Here is a 25,446-nt window from a genome sequence, read left to right on the forward strand (position 1 = left end):
CCAGCCCATTTGCGATTGTTATCCCAAACGTAATGTTGAAGAAAAAGGAATCTCCTTTTTCATCCATGGGGAAGAATACAGTAACTCTCCATCCACAAATGCTTCACCAAAAGAAAGTCCAGATAGTCCTCGACTTACCACTCATAAATCACTTTTTTGAATCTTGTTGTAAACGAATGGTTTTAAGTCGAGGACTACCTGTACACATTTTTTACAATGTTGCAAGCATGAAAAGCATTTTCAATAGAGTGACACCAACCTGGGCTATTTCCAAAACACACAACACTTCTCCATCTATGCATACACCGCTCATGGCTGTTCTGGTGAGTGCCTGTACCGTGTGTTGCTCTGTTGAGGAAGAGAAGCTGACATGAGCTGCACTTGTGAAATCACTCCTGTATAGGTCACAGGTGGCCCTCCTTCCCCTGCCTTTCCCCACCCAGCCTTTGCCGTGTCTGCTGCTGCGGCCGCTCTCTCTCACTCAGCCCTTTCTCTTTGAGGCTAGGGGAGTGGAGGGGTAGCTATTAGGATAGTTAATTCCAAGAACACTAACACAATAATTAACAAAGTCAGGCTGGAGTAATAAATGGGTCTTGGGCTCCTTCTTTCTGCAAGATTTGCTTAAACTCAATTGCTTAAGATGTTATTAGGCTCTCAAAGTAGAGATTTACAATGGAAACTTTAATATTCACACTCTTTCAATTAAGAATAATCAGGCTGCCTAAAGGGCATTATGAACTGCAGCCTGTTATTTGCTTTTTGGTCTCTTAAGCAGGCACACACGTTTCTGGGGGGTGGGGGCTCAATTAATTCAGCACAGAGAGATCGGATGGAGGGAACATGACGTTTCCCTCATTGGAAATGTAGATTGCATTTCAGAAAACAAAGCGGCCAAAAGCTGATCCCTCCCGGATGTCTGGCAGGGAGGAGGGAGGGTGAAAAGGCTGGAGAGGCTCACCTGCCAGTGCGGCCAAGTGGGGCAGGCAGAATCGGTTGGCCAGGGCAATTAATTCAAGGGGGTCCAAATCCTGGCTGCAGGACAGTTGCTTGGTGTACAGGTAATCCAGAACAGCTTGCATGGAAGTCTTAGTGATGTTGGGGAGAACAACCTGAAACGTTGGGGAAGGCATTTTTAAATGTTCAGAGCGAGAAATAATCCAGTCCAGGAGAAAGAAGGTTCTGCTATTTTTCACCTAGGTTGAAAGATGCCTAGAAAAAGAGGGGAGGGGGGAAGGGAAGGAGTGGCAGAACCTGGGGACGGAGTTAAAAGAGGGATCAGCCTCCAAACTCTTGGTAGCCACAAGCGGACTTGCTCAAGGACTAAGACTTAGTTTGTTTGTGGCTACGTAGAGATTCTAGGCTAATCCTTCTTTTAATGCTGCCCCCAAATTCTGCCACTCCTTCCCCTACAGGAGGCTCCTTATTGCAAGGGAAGGGTCAGCCTACTCCCAAACTAAGAAAAGGGGAGGACAGAAGAGGACAAAACCTGTGGCTTTCCAGCCTCTGAAAACTGGGCTCAATCTTCATTCTGGGAGGGAAGGTGCAGATCGAGGCTCCCCATAAACTTGGAAATATACCGTGTCCACCTTCAGAGCTAATTAAATCAGTATGTATGAACAGCGAGAGCATTTGCACCAAGACAAATTCCTTGTGTGTCCAATCATACTTGGCCAATAAAAAATTATATTCTATTCTATTATTCTTAAAAATATCTCATCTCAGACATGCAGCACATTGACTTAGGTCTATGGGAAACTACACAGGATTAAAATCTCCATTAAGATTGGACACCACCAAAATACAAGCACCCCTGACCGAATGCTATGATGCTCCCTCGTGAGTAACAGCTCTTCTTATGGAATTTGTACACACACACTCACACATACAAACATGTTCTGAAGCTTAAGGTTGGAGCTGTAGAAACAGTTCCCATTGTAAATTTGTGCTACAGCACACTTGCTATTTAGATGATTTACTAAGCCATTGCTCAAAGTCCTGATTCTCATTAATGAATCTCACTTTTGATGGAATGCATCATCACCAAAGGCAGCTTGTTCTACTACCAAATCTACAATTATTAGAATGAAAAATCTACCATCCCATCAGGAGGAGCCTTATATTAAATTAATACAGCCTTTTCGCTATCTTTCTTCTACATACAATTCTGCTTTCATGTGGTTGGAGTAAAATTGGTTCTTTGTCCTTGCAAAGTATCTTGGCAGCAATTCAGCCATATATTGCTTCATTGAGTCATCTTCGTCTTCTTCAAAAAATTTGCTTTATCAAGGCAATGCATTAATCAGGATTTCATCTTACAAGATGAAATCCAAGACATTAGCCTACATCTTACCCTCTCTGTGTTCTCTATGGTGAAATCATTTTCTAGAGACCATAGGAAAACCTACAGTTCTAAACTGGACATCCCAGATGTTGTACCATTTACAAATGTAAAATTTGTAAATTTTAATTTGTAAATGGTAAATTTGCAAATGGAAAATGGAAAGCCATTTCCAAAACCAACTGTATATGTACAGGCTAGGTGAAACTTGGCTTAATGCCAGTAATTGTGAGAGGGATCATGGAGTCCTGGTGGACAATAATTTAAATATGAGCCAACAGTGTGCAGCAGCTGCCAAAAAAACTAGTGCAGTCCTAGGCTGCATTAACAGAAGGATAGAATCAGGTTCACATGAAGTTCTAGTACCACTTTACAAAGCCTTAGTAAGACCACACTTGGAATACTGCATCCAGTTCTGGTCACCACAATATAAAAAAGATGTTGAGAGACTCTGGAAAGAATGAAGAGAAGAGCAACAAAGATGACTTGGGGTTGGAGGTTAAAAGATATGAAAAACAGTTGCAGGAATTAGGTATATCTAGTCTAATGAAAAGAAGGACTAGGGGTGACATAATAGCAGTGTTGCAATATTTGAGGGGCTCCTAAAAAGATGAAGGGAATCAATCTATTTTCCAAAACACCAGAAGGCAAGGCAAGAAACAATGGATGGAAATTAACCAAGGAGGGAAGCAATCTAGAACTAAGGAGAAATTTCCTAATGATGAGGGTAATCAACCAATGAAACAGCTTGCCTTCAGACGTTTTAGGTGCTCCATCACTGGAGGCTTTCAAAAAGAGACTAGACAATCATTTCTCTGAAATGGTATAAGGTCTCCTGCTCGAGCAGGGGGTTGGACTAGAAGACCTCCATGGTCCCTTCCAACTCTGTTATTCTATGTTTTATATCAGGGCTGTCAAACTCGCAGCCGCGGGCCGGATGTGTCATATGCTGGCGATGGCCACACCCAGTTTAGCGAAGGAGAAAAAAGTTCCAATATGTCACATGATGCCACCATGACGACACAAATTTGATACCCCTGTTCTATATGATTGCTAAGAAAACGACACGGTTATGTCCATGCAGTAGACAGAGTTGACCTGAACTTCAAGGAGGCTGAGCTTCTATAGACAGAATAGATGAAGGTTGTCTATGAAAAGCTCTACACTAAAGCACCCAGTCTGGGGGGAGCTGATAGATACATTTCAAAATCTGAGACGCTCTCATGATGCCAAAACAAAATGGCTGTGCTAGAGGCAAACCTTGGCTGAAACAGTTCTCAGAGGAGAAGGAGAGAAGGAACTCTGGATACCTGGTCATTCTATGCCAAATGCTCCCAGCTTTGCCTAAAGCACAGATAAGTCGTCTCATCAAAACACATCAGCTGAGCAACCTCTTTGGAAAATGGTGGCCTTCCTGCAGCTCTTCAACAGCAAAGGAAGCAATGCTTGAAAGCAAGTGATGGAACTTGAGGTTTCACGGAAGAAGAAAATCCACCACAGGAGGCAGCTGAGCGACAAAACTCTCTTAGGAATTCGGTTTTGCTAAATGCTAAACTGCTATCCTTGATGGTTTGCATTCCTATGCCTTCTTCTCATTTTTGTGAGATTTGGCTGGCTCAGAGCTCAATTTGTGACTCAGTTCTAATTTATCTTCCTAATTCTCCCAACTTGATAGCTAAACTATGAGCAGCAAAACTCTGGCTTCCATCACTCACAATACATTTTATTAGAAAGCTGCAGCTTCAGGCAGGACAACAAAATCATTGTAAAGATGGGCAAGTCACCCATGAGTTCCCTTCAGCATGGAAGCCCCCTGCCAATATGTCATTTGTGTCTTGGAAAAGTGGAACCCTGGACCCTTAGCTCCCTAAGTTCTCATCCACTGACCCTACAGCAATTTAAATAAAACACTGGAGCTCTTGAGAAGTGCCCATAGAGGTGTCCAAGTGGCATAACTGAGCCCCCCCCCCCGCTGATTTCTGCAAACAGAAGCATAAGCTGATTGTGAACCAGAAGCATAAGCATGGCCGATTGTGGAAAAACAGAGCAGGGTCAGATCTTGGATGAGAGGTAATCACAAAGTCCCCAAAATGAACAATGAAAAGAGCCTTCCTTTGTTTGTCATGTGTGCACAGACGCACATACCATATATCTACACATTAGGGATCTGTGCCAAATGTCCCTGCAAGAAAAGGGACTAAGCTGGATAATGATGAAGAATATGTAGGCACAATGTGCACACAAGGTCAAGGACTCTTCATTTTGGGGCTCTGCGTTAGCAATTTTCTGCCCTTAATATAAACACCATGGAGCTAAAAATAATTCAGAGATGCTTTCTGGGATGCTGATTATTTTTCAGCCCTTCTCAGTATTACCTTTCCTAGGACAACTGCTTTCAATAATTCTCCAATGTTCTTTTCACTTTCAAAGTCATGTTCTCCAAAGAATCAGTGCTTATGCTGAGGAATAGAGGAGAACAGAATGAAGCAAGAGCGGAAGCTCCCTCAAAACACATCAATGCATCAGGTTTTCAAGATTACCCATCCTTACTGCCCATCTTCCCTCCTAAGTTAAACCGAGAAGGACAGGTTAAAGTCCAACAAGAGAAAGTATTGACAAAGGTCAATTCAGATAATCAAGACTGGACTTGTTCTTCAATGTCCCGTAGCTCATTGCTTCTGTTCTGTTGAGACAACTAGATCTTCTCCTACAAAAGAACTATATGTCCTCATCACAATGCTCCATGGCTGATTGTGGAAAAACAGAGCAGGCTCAGATCTTGGATGAGATCACAAAGCAATCACAAAGTCCCTGAGTTACGTGTGCTTTGAGGCCAAACTCTTCTTCTCCAGGGTTTCTCCTCTGGTGGAGATGACCTCCGCACAAAGTTCTTGCATTACCCATGCAACTTCTCAAAGAACATTCTACTAGAACCAAGTATCCATGACAACCGCTTTATAAGACACACAAAGCCAGGGAGAACCTGTAAAGTTGCCACTAGAGGAGGGTAAAGACCCACCATCTCAACAATGATTCAGGAGAGATTTCCTGCCTCCCCTCCCCTTTTTTTTTCTTTCTTTTTTGCTGCCTGTTACAGAGACTGAGCACAAATGCCAGAGTTATTGCTGCAGAATTTCAGAACAATAAATAAATTAGAAGGAGCTCATTATATTTATGTGGAACTGCCTCAGTCTTTACATGCTACTCACATCTTGAACTAGACTCTGCTCCTTCCATTCCCATCATTCTCCCCGAACAAGGCAGTGAAAGACAATGGGCACCAAGAGCTTCATGTGGTATGAAAAAATAAGGCTTTGCAATTAATATTTAAGATTACCAAGAAGAATGCACGTTATTAGTGGTTATAATTAGGAACCAGACTGTGTGTATGTATATATAAATCTATCTATCTATATATAATTTCTTGTTGTAGAGCACAGCTTACTGAATCAAAGTATGTATTTTTAATGAACCACCTGCTGGGGGTGCCTCCAGAGAGGGAATTATGCTTACTGCTGTTTCAAAAGTAATGAGAATATATTTTTTTTAGTAGAACACAGCTTCCAGAATATTAAGTGTATAATGTGGGCCTGCCTCCCCCCTCTCTCTCTCCTCCTCCTCCTCCTCCTCTCTCCCTCCCTCCCTCCCCCCCTCTCTCCCCATGTGTTTGAGAGCTAGCATTGCTGGTCCGCATTATTTTCTCTTGATGGGCAGGAGAGTCCCCTTAACAATTAAGTGGAAAGTGAAGAAGGCAGTTAAAATATGAGGAATAATGAGAAGATCATTTCAGACGGCACTAAAAAATCATCAAAGCTGCTATCACTGTTCTTTGAGGTCATCAATACTGTATCGCCAGAAATGAGCATGGTGGCTTCTTTCCTTCTGCTCCTCGTCTTTCAGTGCTCCACCCCCCCAAAATTTCATGTCAAGGTAGGAATTGCAAATTGTTCTCTTGGATGGCCTGGTGACCCACTGACCCTTCTAGCATTTCACATTCGCTGTTCCCATTTTACATGGCGTTTTGAAGCCCTACAAATTAGGCAGAATTGAATGAAGATGAGGTTCACCATGGTGTTTGGCTTTTTCACTCATGGGACTGAGATCTGATGGGGGATGGAGACCAGCTTTTCCACCTCCAACCTCCCCATCCCACCAACTCCCGACAGTCAGGAGACAGGTACCTTCTGAGAACCAGTGCAGAAGACAGGCGGGAGAAGAGGAGTCCCCAAAGAGACATGGCCAAGGGATTCCCACGCCCTTCGAGTCCTTGCAACCCAAGGCAAGTGCCTTCTCCAGAGCAAAACTTTGAGGGTACAGGCCAAAGGGGACAAATACCTCACTGTTTGAGCTTTCCACAAAGGATCCTCCAAACATTGCAGACATCCATTCACAGCTACAGATTAGAAGTGGTTTATGAGCATTTATCTTTCCATCTTCCAACACAAATGTCACATCTGTTAAGGAATCAAAGAAACACAATAACAACCTGTGACTGCTGGTGCTTACAGCCAAATGTGAGAATCAGAAAGAACATGGAAGACAGCACACATGACCTACTATTTCCCACAATTTCTGCAAAGAAGGTCCTTCATTGAGGACACCCGGAAGGGCAAACATTAATGTTTAAATGAGCAACAGAGCAATTAAACTCTGAGCCTCCGTCACAGGAACCACACCAGGGGTTCCTGCTTGCTGAGGTTATCAGGAGTTTCATTGGCAAAAATTAAAATAGGTCAAATTTATCAGTTTCATATGACATGTAAATGCCACAACATATTAGTAGTAGTATTGCTAATAATAATATTTATATTCTGGTCTTGAGGTGGCTTAGATGGGGATCCCCCTTTGTTCCTGCAACCACAACCCTGTGAAATAGGTTGAGTGGAGGGTGGCTGGTCCAAAATCACCCAGGGGACCTTCATGGACTTGAACCTTGTCTCCCCAGTCACAGTCCAAATTCCCCAACTGCGGGTTCTAATATTATTAGAGCTTCTTAACCTTAGTTGCAAAATTCCATATAGCCACTAGATGGCAGATGTACCTTGTATTTTCCATATGCTTTGGCTGCCACCTAGTGGAACTTTAATAATCCAGCTCTTCTGTAGCCCAAAATACCTGTCATTTAATTATCTTCCAATCTACACTCATATACTGTACTCCACTCAAACAGCTCCAAGTCACAGAATTAGTTGAAGAGAAAGACAGTTGAGCAGCTGTGTCACAGTAGAGAGACTCAGACCTAGCCCAGAACAGCTGGGAAGTTCTCCTGTCTGAAGAACTACTGCCCGAGACCCTCTTGAGTCAGATGAACCATAATTGTACTTAATAAAATGTCATTTCCCATGTACTGAAAGCTAAGGACTAGAGAGTTACACTGGTGTACAAACAGCCCATGTAAATGGTTGGAGGAGAACGCTTGCAACCCCCCCACCCCCAAAAAAAGCTTGAATTGTAATTCTGGTGGTGGAAGAATAAAAGAGAGAGGAGAAGCAAAACTGGATGAAGATGATGCAAGAGAAGAAGGAACTGGACAGAAAAGAAAGAGGGAACCCCATCCAGTTATCACCAAAGGAGCTAAAATTCACCAGGACCCCAAGTACTGTCCCCCCCCCAAGATGCCTTGGGGAGTTGACTGTCAAAGGCACCCACACCTCCTGGGCCAACAGGACCAGCAAGGAAGGAAAGCAGGAAGAGGCCTCCTATTTCTGCCCATCTCCCTGGGAAGTCTGACTTTTTCCCAGTGCTTGAACTGGGTCAGGCTGTCTTCCAAGCAGACAGGAAGACCCACACTTGGATCTCTCTTTCAACAGCATCTGCATCTTTCCCCCAATTCTGGCTTCAAAGATGATTGGGCGGAGGGGCAGATTTGCCCTTTTGTGTAAAGATGTATTATGTTAGCATCAAGGAATACAGAATTACCTGTCGTAGGGCACATTTTTTGGCTGTGGGCACAAAGCTTCCCTTCCTGGACCCTTCAGAATGTCCCAATTGGATCTTGGTTTGCACACAACCATCCCAGGTGTTCTTATTAGCATTGGAACAAATGCAAGGTAGAGGGATATTTCCGTGCAGACTCACCAGAAAATGTCTCCTTACAGAGGCATTCTTTTATTCTGTTAGCCTTCCGGACATGGAAAGCCTTTGTAATTTCCTGGTTCATGAAGGCTTCCTTGTTGGTAATGTTTTCTACCATCATCCGCAAGTCAAACACTTCCAGGATCTCAGCAATCTGAGCTACCCGTGTGAGGTCCCTTTCATTTTCATCCAGCTGCCCGGTGTATAAAAACTGCAGGACGGTTTTAAAAGGTCCCGGTTGGATGGAGGCCTCCATCTTGACAACTGTCACTCCACAGACCCTCTTTGAAACAGGATTAATCTGCATCTCTTGATGTAGGCTAATGAAACCTTTGCCCCAGAGCGTTGGACCCTGTTTTGGGCAGGTGGCTTCTCCTGCTTCAGGCTCTACCTGGAGGTCCTCAGTCGAAGCAGAAGACGGTGCAGCTGCCCCTTCCGCTCCCTGGCCAACTGCTTCAAGGCTACAGGTTCTGGTCAGGAGAATACTACCTTCACTACAAAAGCTTTCAGTCGAGTCTGGTGTTTCTTCACATTCCATTGAGAAAAGGTCATAAAACTTGGATGAAGAGGTAGCTAAGTAGATCTTGTGAGCAAAAATCTGAGTCTGTTCCTGAAGTATAAAGAGCACGTCTGCACACAAGGGATTGTCCAGTAAGTATCCCACATCATTAATCTTGAGGATGGGACACTCTGGGATCTTTATAAGAGGGGGAGGAGCCTTTGGAGGTAGAAATGGAGCTTGGAGCAAAGGCTTCTGGACTTTCTTCAAATGGGATTTCCAGAATTGCAAATGTCTCCTGGAAATCAGGGCTGCTCGGATTGCATTATCAAACACATCCTTGATGCCAAACTGATCAAAGACGCTGGTTTCATAATAGGGTATTCCAAGCTCTTTAGCAACTTCCCTGCCTCTTTCTGGTGGCAGGATGTCTCCCCTCTTGATAGGCCTGCAAACAAAATGAAAAAAAAAGATCAGACTCTGGTCAGACTCACTGAAAAGCACTAGTGGACTCCACCTATCAAGAGATACATTCCTGGGATCCTTTGGCCTTCATGCTTTCCCCTTCTGGATGCCCCATGAAGACCACATGTGTTGTTGATGCCCAAAGTCCTCAAACATCTGAGAAGACTTCTTGCTTCTCTGAGAGACCCCTTCTCCAGCTATGGAATTGTTAATTCACTTGGTATTCGTTTTTTTTTTAATCTTTATGTATTGTATTATAAGTTGGAACAAAGAAATTGGACACATAAGGCCATTTCAAATGCTTCCTTAGGAGCCAAGATGTTGCCCTTTTTGCAAAGGTCCAGCATTGCCTTGCCATGGGAGAACAAAGTTTGATCTGCATTCAACTCTACCTTGCCAACGGCCTCCTGGCTCGATTGACAGCTTCCAGATCAGCATAGCGAAGATCCAGTTGGCAGCCCACCAAAATCACAGGGGTGCGAGGACAAAAGTGCTTGATCTCTTGACACCACATTGTCTTCACATGATTCAGAGAGTTAGGATTAGCAATGGAGAAGCACAACACCACAACGTCAGATCTGCAAAACAAAACAGTATTTGTTTTAAATAAACTTTATATCTCAATCGCTTTGTTCAAAAATGGGTGGAAGGAAGGTATAATCAAGACTTGGTTTATTTAGAAGTACACCAGGATCGTGATGCTGAAGTGCATAAACATTGTCACAATTCTATGTTCCTCCACAACAACCAAGTCTTGGTTGTTGTGGAGAGGGGGCGGTATAAAAATCTAATAAATAAATAAAATAAATAAATAAAGACCTCTCTTAACCAACTCCCAAGTGGCATATCAGGGTAAAATGGGGCAGAATAAGAGCTCAAGGCTGCAGCAAGTAGTTCAGCTCCCCCTTCACCTGAGGTGGGTCAAAGACTAATTTGCAAGGAGAAGTTGGGCCAACCACTTAATACCTGCAAGGATCAAACAGGTCCTGAGATAAACCAAGGGGAATCTGTGAATAATGATTCTAGACAATTTCCAGCACACCAAGGATCCCTTTAAGGTTGAGGGTCACAGGGGGGGGGAAATAATAAATCTTACTCCCCCTTCCAACCCAAATTGTGACTCGGGCAATTAAGTTGTATTCCCCCAGCTGGAAGCTGCAACCAATCGTGTCTCTCCCTTCAGGTGTCTTTATGGAGACAAGTATTTACAAAGCAGCATTTTCCTTCTTTGGAAAGGAAGTCCCTCCCTTCCTAAACTGAGAAAATGGAATTGGGAAAAAGAATGTGATTTGGTCCTCCTCTCAATGCACAAATTGACAACCAATGGCTTGGCTTTGTTTTGAAATGTTTGCTGGTGGTCCTCAAAATCCACCACACATGAATGTCCTCATTGTCCCCTGAAATCTGAGCCCAGGAGCATCATATCTGACTTTGGATGGGTCATTCAGCCACTCCCTAGTAGGATGACATTCTTGCTAGTCACCAACTACCTCTGGCTTGAACCACGCAGGATCCAAAAACGGCAGCTGTGGGAAGTCCACGTCCAACCAGAAAGAGGTATGTTTGAGGTACTTGTCCACCTACAGAAAAAGTGGGATGCTGTGTTTTCTGCATGGTTCCAAGCTGAAATGGCTGGATGGATCTTTTTGGCAATGGCATTTGTGGCTTTTGGCTAGCACTGCCCTTCCAGAGGAGGCACAGAGGGGTATGAGAGGGAGAGGGAGATTGGCAGGAGCTAAAGAGAGGACAGGACGAAGCTTTCTTGGAAGAAAAGTAGTGAGTTGACCAGTGGACGATGGTGCCCTGAGCTTAATGGTGGTGCCTGCAGGGAGACAAGGTGCTGGAAAGATAAAGGAGGGGGATGCTTTTTATAAGTGCACCTCTCCCAAGATTGACAGGTGCTTTGCTGATTTGTAACATGAAGTCGCTTTGAGTCAATTCTTCTGACACTAAAATAATCCAGATTTCAATAAGCTGAGAGTTGAAGAGTTCAGCAGTTCTACTCAAGTAATTATCCCCAAAGATCTCGTGCAGAGACGTCACAGGGAGACAGAAATAAGTCCTCTCCCAACCGCTTTGTTTCAGCAAATGCTGGGATGCTCCTGACTCTGTCCTCATATCTCAGCCCAACTGCTTAGTGACAACGTGTTTCGTCGTGTATCAGAAGGCGCCTCCAGGAGGAGAAGCAAGGATTCAAATAACCCTGCCAAACCAATAAGCGCTGAATGTTAAGCATGCAGATATTTGGCAAAGGGGCAATGCCCCTGCCATTTATTCTGCAACCTTTAGAAAAGGCATTTAAATGTTGTTTAAATATTTAACTGTATTTGTTAACCAAGGCTGGGAAGGCTGTTAAACCCGACTGTTAAATGGCTTATTCCCCAGAAGGTACTATGAAGTCAGCAAGAGAAAGCCAGTGGTCAACATTCCTGAGCCCGTCTGTTCCACCAAAATCCTTCGTGTCTTTTATGACCTCTGCTACTCTTCCTGCTCCCCAAGAGACACGAAGTGATCAGCTGGAAGCAGCTGGAGGCCACATCTCCTTGCATCAAGAAGCCCCCTCCCTTTGTATTCTGCCGTGCTTGTTGGGTTCTCAAGGACTGTGGCATCACTCCAGATAATTCCTTGCAGAGGCATCTCATTTTGGGGCTTCTCCCAAAACAACTCTTGGAAATAGGAAGCCAGAAATGTGTTACTGATGAGGGAGGTGATGCACACTCTGAACTCAATGGATTTCAGTTGCTTCTGAAAGGAAACCCACAAATGTTCCCAATTTCCCCTCCTACTTGATTCTCAACCTGTTGCTGTACAGATGTGTCAGACTTCAACTCCCAACTGGCACAGCAATCAGCCCTATTGCTTGGGAATTATGGGAGCTGAAGTCCAACGGCACTGTGTTGTGGAAGCCTGTTTAACCTTGTGTAGATTATAGCACCATCTAGAACAATGTAATCAATATTAAACCAAAAGTATTAATGTCAGTGAAGTTTCAGCAGCCGGAACATCTACTTTGGCACAAAGGCCTACGAGGCCGATCTGATCAGCCTTTGTGCTTCATCCTCTTCTGTGGCATATAACAAATCACTTTTGAGACCTGTGTAAAAAGAATTTCTGGATCTCAATTTCTGTTGCCAGGATTGATGTTAATGTATTAACATGCATGCAATTATGACATAAATGTGTTTCAAACTCATACACAAAGTCTGTTCTTTTTAGCAACTTTTAAATTAAAAAGGAACCAAAACAGAGAGAAAGTCTGAAGGAATTTCAATGAGTCTCAAATGGTTTGCAGGAATTTTAAGTTAGCGTTGACTTCCGGTCCTAAAAAGACTGCATCATCTAATGCATTTAGGATGATCAAATATTTTCCACTTGTACCAACATGGAATTTAGTTAATAACCCAGCTGGATCTTCCTCATTAGTCTGATCCCACTTTTCTAAAAGTTTCACCCTCTGCAGTCTTGAAAAATTTTGAAGATTGCAGTCTTCAAAACTCTCCCAATTCAGTAGTAACTCTTCTCTATGATCAGCAAATAAAAATAGTAAATGTAGTCATTAATATAATTATGTAATAGTTAATTTAATTATCCATTTAATAGGCTGTTTCTTCTTCACATTGTTTGTGGATGATCTATGAAATATAGAGTATTTTGTTCAGATTCATTACTCCAAATGTTAACCCATTAAAGATGTAATTATTCTCCTATTAGCTTGCTTGCTACAAAAGGGGCATCTAACTTAGACTGACCTTCCATAAGCAAAGCGTCGGTCTTTGTGGTGGTCTCCAAACGTGTCCCAGAGCCTGAGAGAAACACTCACTTCATCAACTACATCACGGGACCGTTCAAGAACCTGGAACAGAAAGAGACGTCTGTAAGATAAAGGTTTGTGGTGACAGAACTCCGGGGAGTGGGGGGTGGGAATGGGAGGTGATTCCCAAAAATTTGAGGCCAGCAAAGTTATAGTCAGGGATGGTAGAAGATGCCAACTTCTGGTTGGAGACCATCAGATATTCAATTCAGATAACCCACCAAATTTTGATTGGACAGGAGCCCAAAGCAAGAAATCATTGTGATCAGCTGCCAAAAACCCAGCAAGTATGATTTGAAGTAACTATTGTGCTAATTATAGTCTGGTATAACACCTGAATGCTTGCCCAGGTCCAGGTTAGCGAAGGGGGAAAAAGTCCTGATACGTCATGTGATGCTGCCGTGATGACACCCCTGCTCTAGAGGTTACTGTGCTATGCAGAAGAATTTATAAAGCTTAGAGGAAGCAGCCATGCAGAATTAAATCTTGGCTTTTGGATGCAATCTAAATTTTGGTGAGCAGCAGTCATGGTTTAATCTGGGGCTAAACTGACAGATTTCATGTATTTGTATATAACACAATTTCTTAACAAAAGATTTAAGCCTAGACAATCTAACTAAGCCTCCGATGAAATCAGTGCAACAAATGGTTAGTGAAGTGAACAATAATTATGCAACATTTTAATATATCCAGGTGGGACACAAAAGAAAAATGCATCATTAAAGCCTGGCATGAAGGTAATATATGGTTGCAAAGTGTAGGATGGACGGCAGGCAGATTTAAGACTTAGAATGGAGTTTATGAAGACCAATAGTTATGAAAATCAGCTGGGGTAGAATAGTTATGAAAATCAGCTGTGGTAGAATTGCTGCACTATAACAGCTGCACAGAAAATGCAACCCTATACATTTTTAGATCACACAAGTCTTTACAAAACTTTTTTTGCAACAATTTGGGGGGAATTTCTTTGGACAGTTAACTGCAAAGGTGGGCAGCTAAAAAGATGGAAAAGGGAGGATATGTTGGCCAGAAGATCTGAATCTTCAATAGTGCAGGTATGCAAGGATACGATGCACCTTCCACCAGGTAGCAATGACATAAGCATGCAAAGGTAGAAGGTAAGTACTTGAAGTATTTCCACATATATTCTCTAAGTACAGAAGAGCCTTCCTCTGGGCTGCTCTAATCTACTGTACTCCCTTCTCTGGAATTCCTTCCATTCAGCCCACTTTCTTCATCATCCCTTTTAGACGGGGGCTCAAAATTAAACACGTTTCTAAAGCCATACCTACCTCTTGGCAGACCCGATACTGATCAATTGCCCAGACTGTTGGGACGTGGGTTGACAGCAGCTGGTATTGGTTCAGGGTGGTGTTGCAGGCTCTTGCACAGATCAGGCGAGTTTTGCCTACCGCGTTATCCCCGACAACCACGCATTTGATGGTTTCAACATTTGGTCTTTCGTAGTCCATGTCAATATCCATCTATTGAGGGCTGCAAGAAGACCAGAACTCTGGTTACCACCTCAGACAAGCTTCTCACTTGGCTAGCTGCCTCTTTGACTTTTTGAAAACCAGGATGGTGACTTATAAACCTCACCCAGTTCATAAACCAGGCAGGCCCATCCCTTCATTCAGTTTTCTATAAACACAAGCTTGCTCAGAGAAGAGAAAACAGGCTCGAGTACAGGTTACTGGCCGGACAGCAGAAGTCTCAGCCTGCAAACTGCTTGACGCTTGAAGTTTCAATCATGTTTATACCAGTCCTCAGGAATATGCCTCCAAGGCAAAATCAAAAGGCGAAGTTAAAAAGTTACAAAACAAAACAGCTGCATATTACCAGAGAAAACAAATCAAGAGTCTTCATTAGCACAAGATTCTGAATAAGCCCCAAACTGGTGATTCAAAAAATAATCCAACATGCCTCTGAGTGATATAGAGCCCCCTTCCCACCAAGAGCTTTTCCTGGCCCAAGTCAAGCATTTTAGCTACAAGGCTGCAATGCTCTGAACTTGGGTCAATGAAAATTACGGTAATAAGCAAATATAAAATCAGGAAGGTTCACCTCTAGTCTTTTGAAAGAGCAGAAAGAAACCAACGAAGATTCACCTCTATTTAAGATCAGGGGAAAATCCAATCGATTGTATTATGCAATACACTAATGTTAAAATTTTCTTAGACAGAAATACTTTTGGAAATATTTGATGGGTGTCTGAACAAATAACTGTTACAATTTATTTTCCTACACAGACAATCAATTTCAAAATTAAGTAACAGGTATAATTGCAGAGTTGATAAATTTCTGTTTTATTGGTGGTGTATAATCATATTTTTTCACTTATCAGAGATATGGAAAAAGCATTCCTCAAGTAGCTTTAAGCACTATTTTGCTCTTAGTATTTGCTGTGTCTCATCAAATATATTTTCTAAGGTACATATGAATGTTCTAAAAATCAACGGACTGTAATTTAAATTACATCTTACCTTTATTTGCCATGACTTTTGAGATACTGAACAGTTAAACATTACTGAACCAGTCAAGAAGAATGAAATGAAATTAAGGGTTTTGATCTATAATTAATTTTAGTCTCCACAGAAAAGTTGATGGGGAAACGCTGCTGAACATGATTTCCAGTGACTCTTTTGTGGAAGACTTAATCTTCTGCAATGTTCTCCAAACTGATGGGGTGCTAGACTATAGGTCTAAAATTCCTATTTCTGAAAGTTGTATCCCAAACATTTGGGAAACATCAAGTCATAGAAGGCTAATTTTTTACAAAACTCACACAAATATCAGGGAACGTTTAAGAGCCAAAGTACACTCCACAGCAGAAGAAAATAACCCTACAAGTCACATGGGCAGGACTGGGACTAACGTTATCTAGTAAGCTTATATTTGGGACATGCCATTTCAATCTGCAGATAGAGTTGTTGGGCTGCACTCCACCACACTTGAGAAATAATTAAGGCAGGTGAAAGGGTGGCTTATGACTCTTCATATGACAATGTTGTTATCAGTGAAGAAGGAGTTTGAACAAGGCAGTTGCAAAGCAAATTCACAACAGAGAACAATGATAACCAGATGGGAGTGGTGATTCAACCACACCAAATGCAAGATAGCCCAGACTTTGCGGAGCACGAGAACAGCTGTTGACTGAGTTGACCGTCTGCCAAGAGAGCCTGGATGAGATCCAAGGTCAAGCATGTCAGAAAAAGATACAGTGTGTTGAATCTCTCTTTCCTTGAGAATGCATACAGACTCGCTGGCAGCTGCCAAGGAGAAATGTTTTCAAGAGACGTTTCAACAGGAGTATGGTGATTTTATTGACACAACTGTTAGAGTTTACATAAAGCTTAAACACCTTGTCATGTGGTAGGGGGTTTTTTGGTTGTTGTTTTTTAAGATCCAGACATAATCACATTTTGCAATTATACAGGAAAGCAACAACCCAGGACATTGCTGGAGAAAATTAATGGTATTTCCTGACTGACTTGCCACCAAGAGTTTTAAGAAAGCACAAAGAATTTATTCAAGTCCTATGTCATGGCCAACCAACACAGGATAAATGTCAGGGAATTGTGCAGCCGGTGACCAAAAGAAGTCAGAAATGCTGACACACACTTGTTGTTTTATGTTTATATTTAGAGTAAATAAACAGCATCAACAGGTAAATCAACACTGCAGGAACATCATGAGGTAAATCACAGAGCAGACAGAGGTAAAAAAAGGCGGGAAACATGGAAACTCCCCCTTTATACCCACAGCAACCAATCACAGCTTAGATTGCCTCATGCAGGAGTTAGCTCTCAACAACCAATCAGCTATAACTGTATGTTCTGACTCATTACACACTTCACTATTTCAGCTATTCAGTTAAATATCTTAACTATAAATATTTCCTTTCTCTGGCAGGTCACATATCTAACAATAGGTCGTCCCTCAGTTGGGTGATTTCTGAGGCTCATCGACAATTCTCCTAGCAGACAATTGCTTCATATTAAAAGTTCGACCATGAAAATCTGACGAAGTTAGCTTCTACTTGCTTCAGTGGAAGAGTAATTCCACAGCACTTCTGAGCCTTAAGTTTCAGTCTAGCTCCATGCTAATATAGGCACAATCTTACCTGCATGAGAACACAACCCAGAGGAGAAATTCTGTGAAATTGTCCGACTTAGCCTTGTAAAGGCGTGCATGGGTATTCTACGCGCATTTTGCTGGGAGTTGACTTGAAAAGCTCCTGGCAAGCTCTGCCCCAGAGATCACAATGGGAAACACCCACTTTGGAGGACTTTGCCCAAACAGTTTCAGAAGGTTTAACCCACAGAGCTTCTGGCTTGAGCTCTTAAAAGGGGGAACTCCCTACACAGTTATGTGTCTGGCTAGGGATCCACCTGCAACTCTTTGTTATCAGAGATTTGTTCACAAACACACCTTCCTTCCAGCATTGTTTCCTCGGGGAGCTAAGAGGCTGATGAAACTGGCCCTTATGATAACCTCCGTCCTTCGATGGTTTGGCTTCCCCTGGAAACTGGCATAAAGAAATTGCATGATCCAGACATATCTGTCAACTCTCATAAACAAGGGACTATACGTGTCACAATGGCAACACCACAAAACTAAGCTTATTTTATATTGTACACCTATTGTTGAAGGGGACTGGTATTATCACACCTTCTTGGCTTTCATTTTCTCTTATTTTCACAGCTCAGGAACAAGGGGTGGGCATGCATGTTGGTTTTTTTTTTTCAAGAGAGTGAAACTTGCATACATTCAGTATTACTGAGAGTCAGCGAGACCAGGAGGGGATGTGAAGAGAGTTACAAGTGCTCCTGTCCTGCCCCATACCCTAGATATCCTCACAAAGGAAAAAAAAACCCATCTCTTTTGACAGAGGGTAGTTATCTTTTGAGCTCCTAGTAGTTGGGAAATGATAACACTTTTGCAGTTACGTTTCCTTCTCCTGCAATATTTGGTCGCCTTAATTTCAAATGCACAGTAAATTGCCTTTAAAATTACATAAACTTTCTGGCTGATGTCAGCCAATGAAAAACACAAAATATGACTTGAAAATAAGAAGACACTGAGGTTGTCGATCAGAAAGGTCAGCAGTTCGGTGGTTCGAATCCCTAGTACAGGTCTCCTGTGTGAGCAGGGGGTTGGACTAGATGACCTCCAAGGTCCCTTCCAACTCTGTTACTGATAACAAAAAAAAAGCACCTCTGTTTGGATGGCTCTTATTATTAACTGGAGCATATTATGAAAGTATAACACTTTTAACTCCTCACCTTTCCTTAGAAAACTGATATAGCATTCAGTGATGTAGAGGAAAAGGAGCTCATGATTAATAGCCATATGCCCAAGCAGAATCTGCATTCACACCCACAGAATGTATATTTATCTCTGGATTTTCTATTTTTAATTCTCAAAGGAGCTGACTTTCTGATTAAAACTCTAACAAGGAGCCAGACATCCAATGCAGAAACAGGCAACATACTCTCTGGTGTGCCTGGTTAATATCATCTCCCTCCCTCCCTCTCTCTCTTTTCTTGGACATTACTTCCTTTTATTGCATTCTTTATACCTGCACAGTTCATGCAGGGTTTCACCGGAGAGAGAAAAAGCAATGATAAAGCAGCCTGGTCTTCTGAAAGAAAGTCACCACAAAGAGGAGGAATAAGGCTGAACCGATGGATGAGTTAATTCAATCAACAGCCTAATCCTCCTTTCTTCTTTGTCACAAAGCCACATAATCTGACCAGGGAATGGAAAGCAGGGCCACCCAGGTGGAGCAGGGAGGGAATATTTAAGAGGAGGGTCTTCTTCCCATAAGACTTTAACTCCCATCCTTAAGAGACACCTGGATACCAGGCAGCATTTAGAGGCCTCCAACTACAGATGGTCCTTGACTTACAACCATTTGTTTAATGACTGAAATTACAATGTCACTGAAAAAGTGACTAACAACTGGTCCTTGCACTTATGACGGTCGCAATACCCTACAGTCAAATAATCAAAATTTGGGTGCTTGGCAGCCAGCCTGTATTCACAATGGCTGCAGCATCCTGGGGTCACATGATCACCATTTGGGACTTTCCCATCCCATCCAGCTTCTGACAATCAAAGTTGATTTTTCATGGCTTGAAACAAGTAACCTTATCAGTTCTTGCAAAGATACACAATCTTTTGGTCTGGTGAATTTTTTGAAACCTCAGCCTTAATTACCATGTGATTCACTTAAAAATTGCAGTGTGTCTCTTTAACAACATGGCAAAAAAAGGTTGTAATATTTGGTGTGATTCATTTAACAACTGCCTTACTTAGCAACAGAAATTGTGGTCATAACTCTTGCTGTACAGAATGACAACTGGCAAAGGGAGGCAATGGGGTTAATCATTATGCATTTGCGCTGTACAATCACAGCATCAGTTGTGAAAACAGGCAGTCTGGATGCAGCCCAAATGCATAAAATATTTCAGGATTCCCCTCCTGCAGAAAGCATTCCAGAAAGTAAATAAATAAATGACATTGGGAAGAATAACTACATTCAAAGGCTGAGCTTTTAAAAAATTCACCAGGCCGAAAGATTGTGTGTCTTTGCCAGAACTGATAAGGTTACTCGTTTCAAGCAATTAAAAAAAAAAAAAAACTTCAGAAAAGTAGCAGGTTGGATGGCAGATTGAAGGAGAATGATGGGAAATCATATGGATGCCTATTTGGGTCCCTTACAGTTGCGTCTCTGTGTTTCTGAACAAGCAATGCATAGATAAATAAATAAATAAAACTCCCACAGTGATCTCAAAGTAATAGACGTGATACAACAAGGTGCTGAACCTACCTCACCCAAGACTGATATTAGTAAGGGAAGGAGACATTGCTATTAAAGATGTTGCTAGTAAAGTAAAGCCACAGTCTTCCCTGGGATCCAGAGAGCATCATATCCAGACCTTCACTCCTTTCTAAGGGAGGTGAGCATTCCTTCCCACATTCAAGCTTCACCTAATGGGTACACAGAGAGGAGGGTCCCCTGATGGTATGGTCAGTTTCAACTGGTCCATCCTTTGCTGCTTTCCCAACCTGGGAGAGCCTCCTTCCAGTCTTTCACACATGGGACTCTGGCCTGCCAATTACTCTAAAGAGGGCAGCTGCCAAGTTGCTAAGAGCCCAGCGAAGCAAAACTATCAAGTAACAAGAACCTCAAAAGACCTGCTCCGATTGCCTGCCAGCCACAATGGTCTTAATTCAAAGGCAGAAAGGTCTAAACCCAAACATCTGAAAGAATCTCTTCTCCATTATCATCTGTGGTGGAGACCAGTGGGAAGAGTCCTGCATAGGCCCCCATCTATCAGGGAAAGTTGCCCGGAAATAGAACTTCAGGGCCATGGCTACAGTCAACTTCTTGGAAGTATGGTCACAGGGCAAAGTTTGAGCCAAGAGAAAAGCATGACTTGGAGGGTGGAATGTGCTTTCTTTGAACTGTTCACATTTTAAGGAATCAGTTCCAGGATTGCTATCTTGTCAAGCACAGCTTCTTTCAGTTGTTGGATGTTCACCATCTTTGATGGTATCAAGCCAGCATGTTCTTTGCTTGCCCCTTCTTGTTCCACTAATCTTTCTTGCATCACTGACTTCTCCAATGAACTTGCATGCATGCCGTGGCCAGAGTAAATCAGAGGTAGTCTTGTGATTTTGGCTTCTAGTGATGTTTCTGGTTATATACATTTACTATATAAATGTATTTCTTAACCTGCTCTATTCTGTATAAATAAATCTCATATTTCATTATACTTGCCTCTACTAAGTCTATAAGTAATCCACTTATAAGTGGCAAGTTTAATCAGGTCCTCAATCCATTTATCTTTGAAGTACTGCAGTATTAGACTTTTACATTGCCTATTCGTCAGATTCCAAGTACTTGGTATGTATTATTTTCCTCTGAAAATGTTTTGTCGCACAATTATATTTATATAACCCATACCTTCTATAGCAAGAGCATCAATGGATCTCAAATCACCACTTAGACACAAAAAATAATATTTATAATTTATTGAAGTCTGTTAATGTTTATATAGAAAAAGTTGTCAAAACCAGCGTTGGATTAAGGATAATGCTTCTTTACAATACATTTTTTTACAATGTCCTACACTTACCAAGTTTTGGGAGAAAGTGTTTGATTTTATAAATGATGATTTTAACTTCAGTGAAAATAGTAAGTAATGAATATCAAAAAAGTAAACATTGGATTCCTGAACAATATCAGTGGTGTTCATAATGGGAATTTTGTGCTCACTTCCTTCTGGAGAACAAGAGATATTCTTGCAGCTCTCACACATTTTCCTTTTGGTATCTGTTAATCCTGCACAATGGCAGCTTTTTCCTTACTTCGCTTTGAGAAAAACTGCTCAGAACAGCCGATGTTGCCAAACAGAGAGAGGTCCTTGCCTTGCACATCCTTGGCCTGGAAATCTCGCTCCATTTGTAAAATTCACAAAACCCCACCAGGCTCATTTCAAGGGAGGCTTTCACTGGAGCCCTTAGAGACCATCTAAGTCATCACTGCAAGGGTCAGTTCTACATGAAAGCCTTCTAAGAAAGTCTGCAGAAAATTTTCACACTCCTCGGTTGAGTCCAGCCGAGGGGGTCTGAAATGTGGGGAAACATTTCAAGTACCCCTTCTGCAGTTTCTTTTCAGTTCTTGAAAAGTGCTGCCAAAAAGCCTTCCGAAAAAGTCTTGCAACAGTTGGTGCCTGGTATATTGAGGTTGTTTGGAGCTACAGTAACTGTTCTTACAAAGACATGTTCCTTCTCATCTGCTGGTCAGGCAAGGTCTTTTCAGTGATGGCACCTTAACCTACGCGTACATAGTCCCTGTTCAGTAAAGATTGTTACCAATACTTAAAAGTGCATGAAATTATCAGGCCAGGGAGAGTAACACAACATTAGTGAAAAACTAATATCTCTAAAATCCTAAGCAACATCCACAGACCGAACACAATTGCATAAAACAGTATTTTTAAAGGGTTAGAACTCACAAGATTATGAGAGTTTACAAAATTACAAGATTATCAAGTGGGATATTCAAAGATAGGATGTTTTGTTCATTTAGCTTTTTAGCATTTTTGTGGGTGTTCAACATACTACCAACCCAGTTCTTTGGTTGAATATTGAAACCGTGAAACTAGTAACTATTGTCACTATGCTTTTGTCCTTTTTCCTCAATTTTAATCAGATGGAATTTGAATCTCTATTTTGAGATCATCTGAGGAAAAGCAGCCAAAAGAACTTATAAATAAATAAATGCTGCCCCCATTCCAATATTTGGGTGAACCATATTTCCTTGGGGTGACATAAATCTGGGTTAGAAACATACTCCCATCCACGTCCCATGATTTGGGATCTGATGAGGCCACTGTATTGCGTAGGGCAAAAATATTTGAACCCTTTATGGGTTAAGATAACAGCGCATTACTTTTTAAAGTGTGTTTTGCTTATTTTGAAAAAAACCTGGCTCAGTTTTGAAAAGCTAAGTGGTCAAAAACTCCAACCCCCAAATCAGAAAGCAGAGGGGAAATTGTTGGCTTTGTCCCCTCTGGGATATTTGGGGTGGCCACAAGACATAGATGCAGGGACAGCAATGCTTATGGCTAGTGAGAGAGTGAGAGGGTGACCTTCACACCCTCAAAGCAACTTTGTTTACTCCCCCCCCCCGTGCAACCTGCCCATGGACTATAGCAAAGTTTGAAAAATTGGCCCCAAAGATGCCATGAAGAAGGAAATGCCCTAGAAAAACTGTGTTTTAGGATCTCTTTATCAGCCCCACAAACAGCCTCTCTTCCTCATTGTCTGAGTGTGTATTTGATCCCTGCTGTAAATAGTTCCTCTCCCATATGAACGGGCTCCACAGTCCAATGTAAACATTCTTAAAACAGCTCAATCTGCCATGGAGGTCAATGGCCACTGGCTTAGACAAATACTCTGGCATCCAGGGATATGCTACAGATATGAAAGCACACACAACTCCTAAGAGGTCTTGCCTTAAATTGTAAGATCTCCTCAGAGCTGAGATCCACTCCTTGGGATGTCACAGATAGTGTACAACTGTACGTGATTCTCTTGGCAACAGACTGGAAGAGATGTGCCGTGTCTTTCTTCCTGCCCTCAGCCTGAGACCTTTAGCCAAGAATTCACCAGGTCCAGCTTTGCTTAGTTTTCCAAGATCAGCCAAAGTTGGCAAAGGGCCAGCACAAGCTGAGCATCCAGGCATCACCATGGTTCTGGCTAAATTAATCTCCTGGCTGCCTAATTTTAACTGTCCCCAATAATCAGAAAAAGTGCAATAACCATGCCTTTCAGCACCGTAACAAGTTTAACTGACGCTAGGAGAAGAACAAATGTCTGGTGAGAATACCAAAAAAGGGCCAATTTAACCACTCAGGATTAATTTTAACCCAGGACAGATTTCTTCACAAAACACACTAAATTAATTCTATTGGTTATATATTGCAGGAAGACCTGCAATCAGCCGCCTGACCCTTTTCGATATATAAGTGCCCATGACTGAAGAAAACCCTCTCTGTTACTGATTGGAACATGTCCCAGACACTGATTGGCCAGCGAGGCAGAAGTGGGTGGGGCTTGTCCATCCCGCTGCCAATGGGAAAGGGCTAGTAATGCCCTGAAGCCTTTCCTGGGCATCATGACAGTTGGCATTTCCTAGAGCCCAGACTTCCACAGTTGATGCTTTTGACCCAGTTAATTTGCTGTCAAAGCCTCCTGGTAAAGAGACCTGGCAGAGTTAAGCGCTGTGCAGGAACCGGGTCTTCTAATTCAAGAACCCCCAATAACTGCTAAAACATCAGAGTTTTCAGGGGTCCTCCCTCATAGCTACTAGTAATTGCAAAACCGTTACCTGATTCTGCAATTGCAGATTGAAACAACGTAGAAGAGGCAATAAGATTTAAAATAAGTTCATCTTCCTGCTTGGAGTTCACATGTAGAAGAGTTTTGCTCAGTTAGACCGACAAAGAAAGAAAAGTTAAAGCAAGGAATGTCAGGCTAAGCAAACCATCAGTCCTTGGGATTCAAAGGAGCCAAGCCAGGTATGTCACAAGGGTGCCCTGCAACGATGAATTATGCAAAGCCCCAGAACGGCTGCGGGCTGGGATCCAAACCTACCCGACCGTGCAAATGACCCAGATCCGCAGCTTCCCCTGCTTTCGGCTTTTTCCGAGCGGCCCCAGCCCGCCCACCCGGCCTCCAGCGCTACATGTCTGGCTGCCGTTCAACAGAACATCCAGGAACAGAAAACAGACCGCGGGAGCGCCTGTCAGTCACGGACGCCGTCCTGGCACCGCCGCCGGGCAGGGCGCAGCGGAACGGGGACCAGATGCGCCCCCGCTGCAAAGGCTCTGCCCGCCTGGCCGGACCGTCTCGCGCCGAAAGCCCCCGAATCCGCCGGAAAGTTTCCTTGCTTCGGGAAAAGCTCCGCGGCGGGGAAAGCGCGCAGCGCCCCCGACTTTGCTCAGAGCATCTCTCGGAAAGGAGCGGAGCATCCAACCAGCCGGGCAGCTCCGTCTCTCCCAAAGCGGCGCCCAGGAGCGCCAGCTCCGCACTTGGCTACTGGGGCCGGGCCGGGCCACGAGGCTTTCGGTACCCACGCCACCCGCCGCGCATTTGCAAGCGAGGGGCCGGGGACACCCGGACAATGGGCGCGCTTGCCGAAGGTCCCGGGGACGAGCGCCCGCCCCGCGCCCCAACTTTCTGCCCCGCGAATCGGGGGGCGACACGTGGCGGGCCCCTCCCGGGCACTCACCGGCACCGAGCGACCCTGGCAACCAGCGCGGCGGCCGTGCGTCTCGCAGCCGTCAGCTCTGCCGCCGGCCAGGCTGCATGGCGAGGAGCCCAGCCGCCCTTCCAGCCGCTCCTTCCGCAGCTGCTGCAGCAGCCAGGCGCTCCCTCGCTCGCCAGCCAACCGGCCGGCCAGCTCCTCCTCCTCCTCCTCCTCCTCCTTCCCGCGGGCAGCTCAGCTCCGGAGCAGCTCCTCTCGAGGTGACGTCGCCGCCGCCGCCTCCTCGCGCTATTTATACCCCGGCCTGGCGGTTCATTGAGGCAAAAGAGGCAGTCCGGCTGTCCGGCCAGCCAGCGAGCGAGGCCCGGGCGTGGCGCTCCCTCCGCAGACCTTCAGCCGGCTGGAGGCCGCTCCTCCCGGGAGGCTCTGGCTGAAGGGCCGGGCGCACATCTGGAAGGCGGGAGCCAGGTTGG

At 43.5% G+C, this 25,446-nt stretch overlaps 1 protein-coding gene across 2 annotated transcripts in view; it reads right to left on the minus strand.

Annotated features, from left to right (window-relative positions):
• Nucleotides 1-25,121, minus strand: part of RHOBTB1 (Rho related BTB domain containing 1) — a 29,395-nt gene extending 4,274 nt beyond the window's left edge. The window contains exons 1-8 of one of the 2 annotated variants that reach the window (XM_070945514.1): nt 24,998-25,121; nt 14,481-14,682; nt 13,127-13,230; nt 9,770-9,955; nt 8,417-9,360; nt 6,674-6,792; nt 959-1,109; nt 260-348 (exon numbers count right to left, since the gene is read on the minus strand). In XM_070945514.1, coding sequence (XP_070801615.1) covers nt 260-348; nt 959-1,109; nt 6,674-6,792; nt 8,417-9,360; nt 9,770-9,955; nt 13,127-13,230; nt 14,481-14,672 — 1,785 coding nt within the window. In that variant the 5' untranslated portion in view covers nt 14,673-14,682; nt 24,998-25,121. Of the gene's footprint in view, nt 1-259; nt 349-958; nt 1,110-6,673; nt 6,793-8,416; nt 9,361-9,769; nt 9,956-13,126; nt 13,231-14,480; nt 14,683-17,311; nt 17,360-24,997 lie in introns of those variants that run through there. The other variant, XM_070945515.1, reaches the window with a different exon arrangement.
• Between the last annotated feature and the right edge of the window lie 325 nt (nt 25,122-25,446).

The sequence above is a fragment of the Pituophis catenifer genome, unplaced genomic scaffold (genome assembly GCF_029215685.1).
Source record: "Pituophis catenifer annectens isolate HBS135680 unplaced genomic scaffold, rPitCat1.0.hap2 SCAF_6, whole genome shotgun sequence".
Classification (NCBI taxonomy): Eukaryota; Metazoa; Chordata; class Lepidosauria; order Squamata; family Colubridae; genus Pituophis; species Pituophis catenifer.